Source organism: Ischnura elegans, chromosome X, assembly GCF_921293095.1.
Source record: "Ischnura elegans chromosome X, ioIscEleg1.1, whole genome shotgun sequence".
Lineage (NCBI taxonomy): Eukaryota > Metazoa > Arthropoda > Insecta > Odonata > Coenagrionidae > Ischnura > Ischnura elegans.
The window spans coordinates 70,512,016-70,529,065 of NC_060259.1; the positions used below are offsets into that span (position 1 = coordinate 70,512,016).

The following is a 17,050-nucleotide window of genomic DNA, read 5'->3' on the forward strand; positions in this document are numbered from 1 at the left end:
ATGTTGATTACCTTCAATATTTCTTTATTCTTCTTTTGTGATTGTTCCGGAAATTTAAAACTTTGAGGGTGTCATGTTTGAAAGAGATGTCTTAATTCTTGGTAGGCCAATTTTCAAAGACTTCAAAAATCTGTCATTTGCATTGTACTCATATTATTGGCAGGGTGATTTTTATATTTTCTTAATTTTAGCCAAAAGATCACCAATTATATCAACAACTCATAATTTTTCTAAATTTATAATTTGGTTGAATCAATAGCAAAATAACATTAAAATTGTGAAAAACTAAGGGGTGTTTCACAAATATTTTATTAAAAATGTATTTTTTCGAATTTTCTGAAAAGAAACCTCTATACAAATTTCATTTATATAATCCTCCAAATTGTTGGTGCTGTGAAATTTGTAGTACCTAGGGTCTTCTGTATTTGTGATTCGGTAGGGTGACCATTAATGTGACTTACATTAGTGCCTCCGCTATTATATTTGAAACTATTTTTACAGTGGAACCCCGATCTATCGTTCCTGCATTGATCGTTTTCCCGCATCCATCGTTCGCCGTTCCTGGTCCCAAACAAAGTTCCATAAAGACAATGTAATTTTTTCCCGCATCTATCGTCCCCCAAAGAATTGTTTTTCCGCATTGATCGTTTGAAGATCGAGGTCCCATCGTATAATTTTCCTGCCTCCATCGTCCGACGAAAATGAGACGAACTGTTTACAATGTGTTATTTGTGGCTAATAACAACAGACACATAGTTTGAATCTTCCCTAGGAGATTGAACTACAATAGGGAAAAGCTGAGTGTCGTAGGATAGGAACATTAGCGCATTTCCCAAGGTCCTCTATCCCCCTCCATTCAGCACTCGCCTCCCCCCTCTGATGCTTTCCTCTTCTCCGAAGTCAAACAAAAGGTCCCAGCTCGAGCAGGGATTGTATTACGAAGGCGTTAGCTTCGAAAGAAAATATCAAGTTACACGAGAACAATAGAAACGTGTTTCATTTTTATTAGTTTTATTTTTATTCACCTTCGAACCTTGGCCCTTCCGAAGAAACAAGTAAGACCTTTAAAGATGGACTGAAAATAATTGAAGATGAAGAAAAGAATCTGGGCTAGAGGCACGAGAGTATTGCAACGCCTCGGGTTGTCCACTGACATAATGGCAGGGGTGGGGGTAGAGTGAGATACCCAGTGAAAACGAGAAGTGGGATGATGCCGAGGATCAGGTGGGCGTGCCGCTGACGATTAACACAACATTGTTCACGCTTTACACATAGCCTCAATTGTATTAAAAATTTGATTGTTAGAAAGAAACATTTCAAATAATAAACTATTTTTGGCCTTTGTTATCCATCTCACAACCAATCACTGCATCGGCGAAAGCAGTTGTTTTAGGCATAACGTGCACATTGCTCTAGTAAATAGGTGTACTTGATATGGCATTTGATGGATAAGAATTTTTACATCAGATAGAAATCCATAATAGCAGTACAAATTCTAAGTGGAGTGCAAACATTTTTTAACAAGGTGGTATGTTCCTTTAGGATATTTGAAAGAGATATAAGTCGAATCAACAATATGGCCTAAGAGTTTGAATGAAGTACTAATGCTCCTGTAATCAGCTAACATCTTGTTGGAATCCCTTGATGAATATCATATTAACTCACCAAAAATCCAGTGTTTCCTGGGACATAGGCAACCTAGCCAAACATTCCTGTATTAATTGTTTTCCCGCATTCGTCGTTTTTTTTCATCCATCCCTCTGAAAAACGATAGATCAAGGTTCCACTGAATAATGGATGCCTATGATTCTATTTCTCCATGGCTTCAGCCAGTTGAGCCCCAGCCTCATAGGGTTGGCACTGTGCTAAATTATATGCAGCACTAGAGACCCTGGCGGTTGTCCCATATTAGGAGAGTGAGAAAACAGGTTAATAGCATTGAATACAAAAATGTCAAGGATAATAAATGGTCTCACGTCATTTTGATAGAATTACACAAAATTTCAAACTTATCCATAGTTTTTGTTGTGGTTGTTACTAATTTAATGTTTTCTCAGTGCTCCTTATGGTGGTCTGTTCTGAATGGCTGACTTGAAAATTTTTTCAGCATAGATTAGGGGCAGATTCATATAGAAAAATTATTGGCCTTAAGAAAATGATGTGAATTGTGGAAAAATATAAATTACTTGGATGTAAAAACAAAGTATTTGCGTGTAATTTTGTTGGTTAAAGGCGTGTTTACTAGATGCATTTACCTACATGGGTGCACAGAAAAGTAATGTACATTTAAGCACATTCAGAATCAACATAAAAAAAGCCCTGTGAAAACACCCTAAGTTGTGCAAAAGCACATATGTATGTCCAGGAAATAGCCTGTTATAATTTCATACATCTCTCAGAGCATTTGTCTGGCCATGTACATGCACAGGTGAATATCTCATGTGAGTGTGGCGTAAGAGTAGGAAAGTTTATGGTATGAGTTCATCCATTTACGATGGATTTTCTTTTCGTGAGGAGTCAAATATCTGAGATTTTACTTCTCACTTCTCATTGGTATTGTCTCATGAGTTAAGCATATTTTTATCTGTTTTAGTGACCAAAAATCGGACATGTATGTGCCATATGTAGACGTATTTAAGTCCATCATTTATCTTTTTCAGTGTTAAAAAGAATAATTATGAAGAGCTAATTGTTGGACTTATCAAAAAAGGTACAGTCCTGGATCACACTAAGTCACCTTGTGATGAAAATTTCATTCCTGATAGGAAGGTAACTACATAGATAATAATAAGTTTGGCTATATGTTACTGACATTGAAGTCAGTGTAGTCATGGGTTCTTACTTATTGACATTCTTTTTTTACAGGGAGATGTTTTTATCATGTACATAAAAATGGACGATCCAAAAGATTTTGTTACATGGTTGCAGGTAGCCAAGGTAATTAGTTTTATGTTTTATTTTTAATCCAGAGCATAATTGGCGTTAATTTTCAGTTCTTTCAGCCATCTTGCAGGATAATGCCATATTGTGACCACAGCCTCCTAATGAGAGCCAGAAGTGCTGACTAACTCGTAGATCATTAATACCATTTCAACAGAGTTAACAGTTTAACAGTTTTCCTGTCATATTTGGGTCTAAATAATTATGGAATCCACCATACTGATTTGTATGGCCTGTTATGAATGATGAATTTATTAAGTTTAAATAAGCGATAGACTTGATACTGTGAAGATGTAGAACTTGAAACCTAGAGAATATTATGTAAATTATGGAATGATGCGTATTGTATTTTTTTAAGATTTCAATTTCTCCTACTCTCCAGTAGATCTCTGGTTTTATTTATTTGTGCTCTCTTTGAGTCTAGGGAAATGTTGTCATAGCCATCCTCCTTATTCTTCTTAGTACATACTTAGCTTATTGTAAGTTAGCTGATTTATGTTTTACTTATGTACTTTTCTATTTCCAGTGTTTTAAAATATGGGATTTAGATCCCCGGGGTTACCATAAGAGCATGTGGAGAATGCATATGAAAGGCAGTGAAATGCTTGTGATTGGAGTGCCAAATTCTGAATATTCGTAAGTTCCCTTTTTTAATGCTATAAATGCCATGTTAATGAATTAGCATTACTTCATCAGAGTTTTCATTCATACTTGTAACATCCTTGTACACGTATAATGTTTTAATTGGAAAATTTTGTCCAGTTTCTCTTAAGGGTTGGTCAACGAAAGGTAATTTAGTTCTTTGCCAGCATTTCAACCATTATATTGTCATCCTCAAGGCCAGGCACTTGCATAGTAAACTTGAAGACAAAAATCAACCATTCAATATCTGGCTGAATGTATAAACTATATTTGTAATTACTTAAAATTATATCGCCAATGCATATGCATATAGCAATGCAATTTTTCAAACACTTGATGGTTGATTTTTGTCTCCAGGTTTGGTAATGCAGTTCGAAGCCCTGAGAATGACAATATATTTGTCGAAAAACTTAATACATAATCTTTTTTGAGCAACCCTCAAGATAAACTTGACAATTCTATAAACTTAGTATTAAAGTAATACATACATTCATTTAGTCAGTAAGACTACTTAAAGTTCAAATGCAGTGTTTAAATTGAGTGTTTACTCATCAAAGCGGCCAATGGGAGTGGAGTTATTTCTGCTGTTATACCATGCCAGTTTGAGCGTACTTCATCAAGACTGGGTGGAGTGATGACCTGGGTCATTGCTAAATATTGGGTAAACATGAACTTCCTTGTACAATACTGTATTGCTTTTGTTTTCCATTTTAGGAAGTATAAGCCAATGAGTGTGGCTCCTATATCCATGGAACCAATAAAGGGCAAGGTTAGAAGGTAGCAGATGAAAGATTGGAAAAGGCAGCTACATTTCTATGGCACCCTTGTTGGAGAGTTAGGAGGCTGAGGCTGAAATAAGAAGCAGTAGAACCTGTAGATGGGGCAAATTGATAATGTTACTGAATCAGTTGTACTTGTTCATGTCTGCATTTCCTAAATAAGGGTTGTACATATTTGCATTTCAATGATTGTGTGTGAAATATTTTTACGCTTATTAAATTAAGAGTTGCATGTTGTCAGGCAAAGTCCATTATAATTCACTCTGACTAATGATATAACTGATCGCAAGAATTGCAGTGCAATTTTGACTGGAAATTGAAGCAGAGTTACTTTCTGCATTTTCATTCATCTCTCTTTAATTTTAGATTAGTAATATTTGCTGTCATGGCAGTATCATTATCATTACTGTTATTTTCATTCTAGAGCCCGTAAAATATTAGAATAAATGGAAATCAAATTTTGACATGATATGGTAGAGTTCAACAGTTTTCATAGGAAGGATTCTTTTGCAGCTGTATCGAAAGCATTCAATTGGAATGTGTACAGTTATGAAAATGTGGTTTATTGTAAACATTCTCGTGTGTTACTGTTCCAAAAAAATATAAATTGTCATTCATGGTTCAATATTTATGCATTATAAGCGCAAATAATGAAATGTCCAATGAAAAACTTTTCTGCAGGTTCTACTGTATGTTTTATATACCTATAAATATTGTGGGATTTGGAAATGATTGTCAGAGATATGACTTCAAAAAATTAAGGTATGTTTCATGTGCCTCAATGTGCATGAAAAATTGACAATAAAGCTTGTTAATTGTGCATGTAAGTATTTGGGTATTTTTAATATAAGTAAAAATATTTTGTATGTGTTTATATTTTTTTTAATATTTGTGTATAGAAGTTTGTTTGTGGATAAATTATCAAAAGCAGAGTACTGGATGTTTTGTGATCAGCTTTGACCACTACCTGGCCATTGTACTCTTTCAGTAGAATACTGAATAGTGTTTTTATAAAAAATAAAAGTTTTTTTCACCCAAAATGTTTACATTATTTACTGTAAGTGATGGTAGACATCAATCTAGTTCAAAATCTGTCATTCCACGCTGTATTTTGGTGTAAATCATTGCCTTCAACAAGCCGGCCTCGGTGGTGGAGGGGTAAAGTACTCGCCTGCCAAACCAAAGGGCACAGGTTCGAGTCCCGTCTTGATAAGTGGACTTCATCCAGGGCATGGATGTTTGTGTACATTTGATTGTTACATGTTATCAAAAAACTCCGATCTAAAAGGCCGAATAGTGCTGTTTTCGGTGGTGAGGAAATAAAAAAATTGTTTTTAATGGTTGTTGCAGTGCTTCCCCACCTTCTTCATGTGCCATTTTGTTATGTTAACTTAAATCTGTGAAGAATTCAGCTGTAAAAATATTTATAACTTTCTCTCAGGCAGAAAAATATATTCAGTTTAATTTTGGTCTCCTTATTTTACTCAGGTGTTGCCAGAATGTGAAGTGGCAAGTGTTGCTAATTTCCATCAAAATTTCAAAACTAATTAGATGCAGCATTTTAATATCTTCAATGATTGTCACAAGTACTTCATTATTCAACTGTGTATTTGAGTTTCCCATCCCTATTTTTTTAATGTCGATGAATGTCGATTGTGAAAAAATCAATTATGCATCTTCTGTTTCAATGTTTGTTTTGAGCTGTGATTAGTATGAGAGTGCACCCTCTCTTTTTGCAGAAAGTAATAGGGACGGCTCTTACTTTAATCATCTTCTCAATAGAATAATTCAGGGATGATCTGATCAGAGTTTGATGGCACAGAAGAGAAAAGGTTTCATGGATAGAATAGGGTAGTTTCCTTCATCAAAGAAGCGAAAGGAATTGATTGCGATTCATTATCCACCATTAGTGTATTCATAATATACAATTTATTTGGTTTTAGAAATCCCAGTGTAGATGAATGTCAATGGTCAATTATAACCTCATTTGAAAAAGGTCATATTGGCGGCCATGAGATGCCACTCCACATGGCATCACAGGGACCCAGATGCTATATGAGTATAATTTTCTTTAAGACTAGTCTTGAAAATGGTACAGTGTACCAAAACTAGTCTGCAATAAAGTGTGTGTTTTGTAGAAAAGCAAAGTAATTTTCTTCCAACCATAAACTGTCTATGGTCGGAAAGTTTCCTTCATTTGATAGGGTATCAGTAATCCTTATTTAAGCCAAATGTTACCTTCTAATAGGGTACTCTGCTACCTGCTAGAAGGCTGCATTGTGGTGACGCTCATAGCTTCACACCAAGGTGGCCTCACACAGTGGCAGCCGGAACCATTATGATGTCACACGGGCTTTTCCCAGCATTCATACTTAGCTGTCGCGTTTTCGCGCACTTGAAAATTTTCTTTTTTCATTTAATCGTTCAAAATAGATATTGTAATTTAAAAATCTGAAAGCGTGAAATACATACTCCAGGAGAAATAATCTTTCGATTTAGGCAGTAAAATAAAATAGGAAACCACGCTATTGTGTTCGGCTAAACTGAAAAAGGACATTAAAATTAGGAATGGGGACCAGCTTTTTAGATTTAAATGTTTTAGTTAAGCCTACCGTATCTGCTATATTAATAATAATAATTTTCTTTAAATATTTGTATGCATTTAATCTGCTATAATTTTGATGGATTAAATAATAATTTTCATACATTTCACAGAAATTGCCATTTTATTTATTTGACCATTTCAATAGTGAAACCAAGTATTTGAGGATTTTCCATGAAAAGGCATGAAAATCCCACACATTTTGCATTTTTGCTGACAGATGACCTAATCTCCTTGATATTTCCATGATATGTGCAGTGGCTCCATGGGGCTGGAGGGGGCCCGAGCCCCCCCAAAAATTCGTTATGGGTGTGAGGAAAAAATGAGTCCGGCTTGTCAATTTACCCCTGAGTGTCCAGATATCGAGACTGTAGTTATAAGGATTCTAATGTTGATCATACGACTCTTCTAAAATGCTTAAAAAACTTAAAACTCACTACCTATAAAATTTCCTGGAGAAAGATCCCCGGTTTGGGCCCCCCCAATAGTTTTTATAAGTCGGCATCCCTGGATATGTGACCACCCTAGTAATGTTTAACCAGAATATGTGAGATGAGAATATGTATTGGTGTTAAGGTCAAGAGGCCCTAGGGAGAGTATATTGAAGTTGATGCTACTTCATACCCTATAAGGAATGTAAACATCTTTGATGGACATGGTTTCCTTCAATTAACAACCATTACAATTTGTAATAAAAGATTGCTGGTGATTTGCTACCCTATTGAAAATATTCAATTCTATTCAATTGAAATTTGTCAATTTTTAATTGAACAGAATTGAGTATTTCCAATAGGGTAGCTTTTTTATACTATAACCTACATATAACTCCTTTTGTTTACCATGTCCTAAGAAAAAATAGGTCATCTTATAGGGAACCCGCAGTGATTACTAATGGCATTAATTTTGTATTCTCAATGTAGGATCAATTTTGCTCTGCTTTGAAGAGATCAACTTAGTTATGTTTTGAAATGTTTGCAATTTAAATAACAAGGTGTGTCTTACTTTAGTTATTTGAGTCAGCAGCCAAATTTCTGAATAGATTGGACCATCAAAATCTTTAACATTGCTCAAAGGCTTTTGTAAGGGTCAATTCTCTTTCCATCATCAATGCAGTTTTTACTAATTGTGCAGAAAAATAATTTTTTTGAAAGTTTAACTGGCACAGCTATCAATACCTAATGAACATCAGAATGTATATAACATCAGAGTCCCCTGGATTTTCAATGATATAATGCATAGTTTGAGCACATAATAAAATCCTATGAGGGAGTAGTGTAGAGAACTGCCATCCAGAGGACTCTATGACATTACTTTTTTATCCTGTAAGGCCTGCAACACAATCTCTTTTATGTTTTGCAGTGTAATCTACCAGAAAGTATAGTAGTTCTTGCAGCATGAAACGGCACAATAGGGTAGTTTCCTTCATCAAAGAAAACGAAAGGCATTGATTGCGATTCGTTCCCACCATTAGTGTATTCATAATATACAAATTATTCAGTTTTAGAAATCCTAGTTTAAACGAATGGCATTGGTCAATTTTATCCTCATTTGAAAAAGGCCAGATTGGCGCCCATGCAATGCCACTCCACGTGATGTCACAGGGACCTAGTTTCTATACGAGTAGATGGGAGTTTTACATCGTCTGAGATTATCAATGCATGCATGAGGCACAGAGCTCAGGGAAACATGTCTTGTTAATAACCTATTAAAACTGGCTAAGGTCGGAAAGTTTTCTTCGTTTGATAAGGTATTAATAATCCTTATTTAAGCCAAGCGCTACCAGCTAGCAGGGTACTCTGCTACCTGCAAGCATCCTGCGTTGTATCAGTGCTCAAAGCTTCGCCCCAAGATCACCTCACTTGGCGACAACGGGAACCAGAACAACGTCACACGGAGTTTTCCCCGCATTCATACTTAGCCGTCGCATTTTCGTGCGCTTGAAAATTTTCACTTTTCATATAATCGCGAAAAATAGATAAGGTCATTTAAAAATCTAAAAGCATGAAATACCTACTCCAGGAGTAATAATCTTTCGATTTAGGCAATAAAAAAATAATCGCCCTGTTAGAGGTGGTTTCAAGGTGACTAATGTCATTAGCTCTATTGAGAAAAGGGAATTTGAATGGAAATTTAGTATCAGGATCATGCATCTCTCAAAGAATGACAAAGATGAAGAATAAGTCGACAGTTTGTTGACCTTTAAAGTGACCTTCTCTCCACCTTCCTACATCCAGCTGGTGATTCAGATACTTCACGAAATGACTTATCATATTCATCTTTACCAAAAGCTTTCATTGAGCATTAATGAAGCTATTGTTTCACTGTTTGATTAAAAAAGTGTACGGGGCATTTCTATCATTACTTGGTACAGTAGATTCCGGTTAATTGGGAATTAGGCGAACTCTCCCGTGTATGGGCATAAAAAAATTGAATTGATATAAAGAAGACTAAAATTTTTTTAATGCAAACAGAGTTTATTAAACTAATCATTTGTTCAATAAGTCATAGGGTTAAGTTAATTTATTAACATTTTTAAGAATTATATTAATTTTTGTTGGAAATATTTTTCACAGCCTCAGGGGACGCTGGATGAATGTCTTTCACCAAGTCCTATTATAGAAAAAGTCACGGTTAATTAATTAAGAATATGTGATTCCTAAATATATCATTTAGTCATAAATAGGTGAGTACAGTTCAAATCTTATCCCCTCATCCGAGGGAGTTCTAATGTACTCTGCTGCATTCTCGTCATATGAACAAAGTTGGCACAGAAATCCAATGACGACATTGGGCTACCTTCATCACATTTTGCATGAAGATGAGTCGTGACCCCTCAATGAACCTCTTTGTATCCTGAGATGTCCCGGGTCTATGCTCAGGTGCAATTTCATCTCCATCACTATTCTCACCTTCAGCTTCACCTTGTTGCCCGCTTAATATGTTTTCAGTAATATCAACTTTACAGTTTTAATTGGTACAAATTGCAGTCGATAATATCGAACTCTTCATAGCTTGTTATTTGGTACAATTTAGAGTTGATTTTGCTTTCAGATTCCGCTGCAATGTTGAAAACTGCATGAGAATGTTTGAAACCTTATTGAAAAAAAATTTTTGAATTATTTGACAGGTGACATCTCGCCAGATTTCAGCCAGACGAATAATTTCTTGCAGAATGTTCACCTTTGAGCTTCGTTGGTGGTGGATGATGATATCAGAAGTTTATCTTCTATAGATTCTAGAATGTTATCTATGAATTTCTCACAATTAAGTGTTTTCAAATTTTTTATTATCCCCACATCCATTGGTTGCACCAAGGATGCTGTGTTTGGTGGCAGAAATTCCAACTGATTGTTCAATAACTCACTTAAGCAATTAGCATGTGCCATATAGTTATCAAGTAAAAGAATAACCTTTCTTGATTTTCATGCCAATTCCTTATACCAACTAGTAAACCATTGCGTGCAGAGGCTCACACTCATCCATGCATTGCTATGGGTTTGGTACTTCACTGGTAAATTGCTTATTCTTAACCCTTTAAAGCATCAAAGCACTTTGCCCAATAACCAGAAGAGTTTTTTTATCAGTTCCCGAAACATTTGAACAATCATCCATCCATCCATCGCTGTGATCCATTGCTTTTTTGGAGCCCGTTAGTCCTACATAACTATAGTAAAGAGAGCCATTTAGTGTTGCTCGGTAATATAGCTCCATTCCATTGGCGTTGTAAATGTCATCAGCACAAAAATTTTTGTGCATACTGGGCAGTTTGTTCAATTTCCACTCCTCAGCACTCAGAACATCAGAACCTTTTATCTCTGTGAGATCTCTTGAATTTTATTTCGTTTCTGGTCTTCCATCGAGACAGCCAACAATATAGGTTGCCTTAAAATGGCCATGATCAAGTTTCAAAGTGAGTTCCTCTGACCTCTTGTTTAACATTGGACCACTGATGCAAACCCCTTGTTCGATCACCATGGAAGTTCATGAATAACTACTTACGAGTGAAGAGAAAATGACTTTGGTGCATGCGTCAGCTACTGAGATGGGGATGGGAAAAAGAGAAAGGAACAAAGAGACGTTCTAATCTTCCAATGGTGATAACTCAGTTGTACACTGGAAAGGGACTAAGAGAATAAACCACATGATTCAGTTGAATTTTCTTCTAGATGTTGCAAACAAAAACGTCTTTGTAAGCAAAATTGTTCACCTTGACCAGTCTCCTCTGCTCAACATCAGCCTGCAATCCTGAGAAATTGGCCCTCACCCGCTCGTATACCCAAACCACAGGTGTTGCCACTTCTTTCTCACAATCCTAGGCTCATTCTATTATCCATAACCCAGCTAATGCCACAGGAGTCATCTCCTCTTTAACACAACACTGCGTTGAATGAGGTCTCATGGCCAGGAAACAGAATCTGAATCCACTAACTGATAGTATAAAAACAAGAACTTTAAGAGAAGCCAAGAATAGGCACACTTGTGAAAAATAAAACTAAATTAAAGGAGGAAAATATAAAAAATAGTATTTTGATGCAACAAAATTTTAATTTTGTCACAAGGATAGAGTCAACGTCGCCGACTCATGGCCCAATAAAGCAGCACACTGTCCCATTTATGTGGAGAAAACTCTTGTATAGTATTCTTCTATTGGGTTTTGTTCTTCAAGATCTGCCCCAACCCAGTGAGAAATGGGTGGTGGAATCCACGTGGAACCCACGTGGAGAATTAACATGGATACCACGTGTTTATGGTCGTGGAATCAACGTGGAACCCACGTGGAAATTTGGTGGAAAAATTAAAACAGCAGTAGGTGCTGTCCTAAAACCATTAAATCCTCAACCACTCTATATCCTAACCTTCTATATATGTGTCTACGATTTTTCATGTGCTCTCATGGCTGCCTTTCCACGAATTATATAAAAATAGAATGTGAGATACATTTTCACATATCTAGCGTGGTTTCAGGATGATAAATGACGCAATGTCAGCAGAGAGTTAAGTTCCACAAATTAGAAATTCTGTTTAACATTTTATGATAATCACCACAAATCCACTTGAAATCAACGTGGATTCCACGTGGGTCCAACCACTCAATATCCACCACCACCAAATATCCACCACTCAACGTGGATTCCACGTGGGTTCCACGTGGATTCCACCACCCAATTCTCATTGGGAAGTAACCGGTGGACCCCTAAACTGGAATCTACTGTATTAGGATTTGAGTTTTGATTTCTCTAATCTCATAAAACATTTTAGGTGGATAGGATTAAAATTTACCTACTCCAAAAAAATGATATTTATAAAATTTCTCAGGTGAATGAAATTAATTTACGGGCTGCAGATTTCGAGTTTTCCATTTGCCAGCAGAATTCCTTTATATTCCTCCATTTGTACAGAAAGTAAAAAAAACTATTTTCATCAGTTTATGCTGTAACAAACTCAGAAAGAGCCCATTTTATTTAGCCCTTCTTTTTCATGCAAAATATTGATATTGCCTACTGAAAATTCACAGTGACTTAATCTATGAGCCAATATCAAAGCATCTGCCATCATAAATCATGGCATCATCCCAATTGATTTTGTGTATTCAGACAATTTAAATTCTTCATTTGGGTGCTAAAATGAAGTAGATGACAATATGTATTCATTTTTCCATAAATCGCCAAGAATGAACATGATAAATAATTGTACAGTTGTAGAATTTAATTATGTATAATGAATCAGCATTGCAGCAATGTAGGAGGATTAAAAGGGTGGCTATTTCTTATTACTTTAATGATGATGAATTTACATATGTCTTCTATTTTTTAACTTTTCCTCCTTTTTGAAGCACTTTATTCTCATGGTTTATATGGCTTCATCCGGTCAATTTAAATGTGCATGAAAATTTATAAATATTTAGTCTGAGGATTAAATGCTTCGTTTCAATAACATGTTGGAGACTACAGTAGACTCTCGTTATTACGAAGTTCACGGGACCGAAAAATCGGAGGTTCGTAATAACGAAGTTCGTAAGAACGTTTCTTTTAGGAATTGTCAAAAGGAATAGTGTATTATTAACGCGATTAAATTACGCGGAAATCTATATAGACAGGAAAATGCGTTTCAGTTTTTCAACAGAATACTGCGCCATGACGCAATCGAGGGTTGATATCTTCCCGAATACATGAACTCCGATATTCAAACTCGATGCGTCCCAAGACCTTGTTCCTAGGTTGATAAAATTACAGTCCGGCCACCGAGAGTTGTCCAATTACAGACAAAATGGTCTAGGTCCGGGGAGGGGGCAAGGCTGCCAGGTAAGAAAGGGAAACGCTTACAAAGTGTTCCGTGAAGAAAAGATCCGGAAGGGACGACGAGCGTGAAGGACCTAGAGGAATAATCACTTGTTCTGTGATTCGAAGAATGGGCTTATTTTGGTGGATCAGGCTTATTTCGTGTTCGTTTATGTATTTGACAACGTTGTATGACTAGGAGAGGGTGTGAGGTGCGTTTGGGGGACAGCGGTTGGCTTTAAACCGTGCTGGCGCAGGATTATCCGCCCATCCTATTGTGCCGTAATCGGACAACCCTCGCCAGCCGGACTGTATGTAATTTATCGCAGAGTAAGGTTATCCTGCGGGATGCAACACTGCATTACACGTATGCGCTTACTCACGCTTGTGGCGAACTGATCTAGCGGGGCCTGCGATGCATTCGGAGCCGAAAAAATAGCTCCCCGCGGTGACGAAGAACGGGCGAAACGTTGAACAGTTCCTAAATTCACACCATTTTCATTGATACCTTATTCAGATCATGATCACAGTGAGAGTTTCCCAGCGCCACACCGCGTAGTATCGGCCAAATCGAAAGGCGCCAAATGTGAAATTTGAAAATTTTGAATGCTCGTATCTCTGAAAATTCGTAAATCGAATGTGCCTAGGAAGATGTCTGACTGTACATCCTATTTACGAACGGTTATGAGTAGGGCACCCTGACTACACAGGAATGAAGCTAGTTATATGATGTTGCGTGTAAACTGAATAAAGAACCATAATTGACGCTCTTAGGCACAGTAAACGAGAATAACTTAAACGTGGCGCAATTATTGAAACTTAAGTGTAGTGAATATCCACCTAAATACCGTGACTTGTGCGTGCAACTTCGTAATAAAGCTCATATTGTAACCGCCGGGACCGGGACATAGGTTCGTAATTTCGTAAAAACGAAAATTTCGTAATAACGCTTCTTTTACTATAGCTTGGATAGGCCTTTTCGACGGGACCAACGGTTTGATTCGTAATAACGAGAACTTCGTAACAACGTTGTTCGTATTAACGAGAGTCTACTGTATATGTCTGCCAAGTGTCAAGGACTTTCAAGGTCCACTGACTACTGAAATGCATCCAAAATATTCCTATTTGTCAAAATGGATTTACTAGGAGCATGGGCTCTAAAGCTATGTCTATAAATTAGGTGTAGTCACTGCTGCCACCATACTTGCATGCCACCAAACTCATGACCCGCATGAAATCAGTGTATCTTCATAGCTGTGGTAGCAGTGCTCTGCACTTCGTATTAACATAATATGAAATCCGTAAAATATAAACAATATAAATAATATGTAAATGCGATGGCAACTGAAAGTGATAATGGTATTCACATCTACGTGAAATGTTGCTTCATGATACCTTGATGAATGAATTAAGCTACCTCGTAATTAAAAAAAGGGATTAGTTCTTGAAAATTTATGCTGTGCTTAGCCAGCATCAATTGTATTCTTTAATAGCCAGGCAGTGAAACCAGGGAGGGATTGCCCATCAAAAATTAACTGAAATGATAAAAGATCCCTCAACTGATAAGATAGCCTTGCATTGTTTTGCGAGTGCTCCTCATTTAAGGGCTGCACAGCAACCATTGAATGGCTTTGCATTGCAACATGCATTAATAAATTTTTTTATTTGTTGTGCAATTTGTGTGCAACAGAAGAAATGTTGAGTTGACATTACACCTGCATCCTAGCTGCCAGACTGGCTGCACTGACAGCAGATGGAGGCTCAGGGTGGGCCCCTAGAGGATACAACTACATGGGTCGGGAACCAAGTAATTCAACTCATTCGCACAGTCATCCTTGGGAGGAGGATGGAGAGGAAGGAGAAAAAGGAGCAGAGGCAGTGCTTCAAAGTGAGCCTGACGACGCTTCCAGAGTAGGGATAGGGACGGAAGGAATGGGATGGAAGAATCCCACGCTGTCATTAGAGCGACGTGGGCTACCATTAGCAAAAATTTTGATGTACCTACTGACGGGAAAGATTTTTCTATGAAGTAGAAACATCCTATCATACTTCCATAGTCTGTGGCTGTGCTGCCAGTCGCGATGTACTAAATCTCTCATATTGCAACCCTCAACTTCTCTCCCAGAGGAGTTTTTATGCCATGGGTGGAGTTTAGGGGGGACCAGGGGGAGCCTGACCCCACCAACTTATCAAATGGTAATTTGTCCGAAGAAAGTATGGAACTTGTAGAAATATCAAAACATTTTAGTCTTAGATAGTATTGAAAATTGTATTTTCAGAAGCTATTTTAAACAAATTTTCCAGAGGAGGGCCCTGGGGACCCTCTGTTTCACTGGGGGTATTCCATAACCCCCCAAAATAAAACAATAAATTCCACCCATGCTTCATGCCTATTCACTGCCTTGTCAGCATTACAAGCAATGGAACTCCTCACAGGGGTAATATCATTATTGAGACCTGCTTTGCCACATGTGCTATCAGGGGCGCAGCTAGGAATTAAGGCTGGGGGGTTAAGGTGCAACTAAAACCGGTGTGTGTGGAGGTATGGAATACACACCAGGATAAGTCGTAGTTGCGAGATTAGTAAATTGCGGAATTTTAAGATAAATGGTTCAAAATGGTGATTTTTACGGCTTTCTGAGGGATATTTTGTTGATCTTTACACTATTCTAATAGTAATATCAATCCAATTGAGTAAAATGCATTGAACTTTAAAATTTCTCTGAGCTCTGGGGGGGGGGTTTATCCCCCAAAACCCCCCCCTCGCTGCGCCACTGTGTGCTATTACATTACTGATGGCTATAATGCATTAATTCCTCAGGAGTGATCTCAATTTAGTGTCATCTGAAAACTCAGTTCATTCACATGCAAGAGCAATCACCACACACTCCTTGTGTTATTCTGTGCTCGAAAAGTATTCAGTCGAGTAGATATTTGAAACACAGTGTACCTCACAAGTTATTATTATTGATGCTGTGGCCCTTTGATGTGTTTATAAGGCTGAGCGAGTTCCATAAAAGCGGAACACAGAAAAAATGAAAATTTTAGCTGGGAACAAGAGCTGTCCGAATACTTTTTGCACCCACTGTAAGGGGTAATCAGACCTTAACAGGGTATTATCTGCAATAAATGTGATTTTATTAAAGATTATCTCAGTACCTCCGTCCTAATAATTTCAATGATGGGCCCTGGAGGTTCACACAAAAAAATAGATATCAATTTTTTATTATGCTAATGGTCAATGTTATTTATCATTCACACAGTGTGAAGCGAATAAATACCGATACTGACAACCTGATGTGGCAACATTTAAAACGAGTGAAAATAAACAAGCCTCCATTATTTCACGGCTGCTTACCATAAAAATATATAATGCGTTAACGTGATTGCTTGAAATTGATAATACAACAAAGTTAACGTTACTGAAACATATAATACGTTGTAGTTCTACAACCCCTCAAATGCTTTCTATGAAACGCTACTATGTGAATCTGTAGTCGATAGTAATTCGTCGAACACGGTAGAGCGATGTCCCATATTTCCATACTGCGACAAATTACCCGCTGACTAGGGCAATTTAAAGTCTTGGAATAAGGACACTACAACTTCCCTTGAAGTTGTAATTACATGGAGCCACGAATACGGAACCAACTCCAATGCATGCGTCTAACAGTGGCGTGTGAACATATTTCCAAATGCACTAACTCGAAATTGCTGATGAAATACGGCGAGCGAACGCGATAAATTGGTAATTTCAGCAAATTCCCGTTAATATTAACTGTAAAGCGATATCTGTACTTCATTTGCCT

General features: G+C 37.1%; 1 protein-coding gene across 6 annotated transcripts in view; it reads left to right on the top strand.

The window, feature by feature from the left end:
- The window catches only part of LOC124170807 (protein O-linked-mannose beta-1,2-N-acetylglucosaminyltransferase 1-like), a 28,173-nt gene extending 22,772 nt beyond the window's left edge, over positions 1 to 5,401 (top strand). For all 6 annotated transcript variants that reach the window (XM_046549772.1, XM_046549775.1, XM_046549777.1 and 3 more), the window contains 4 exons: positions 2,661 to 2,769; positions 2,866 to 2,937; positions 3,467 to 3,576; positions 4,297 to 5,401. In XM_046549772.1, the coding sequence (XP_046405728.1) occupies positions 2,661 to 2,769; positions 2,866 to 2,937; positions 3,467 to 3,576; positions 4,297 to 4,363 (358 nt within the window). In that variant the 3' untranslated portion in view covers positions 4,364 to 5,401. The remainder of the gene's footprint in view (positions 1 to 2,660; positions 2,770 to 2,865; positions 2,938 to 3,466; positions 3,577 to 4,296) is intronic.
- The last annotated feature ends 11,649 nt before the right edge of the window (positions 5,402 to 17,050 follow it).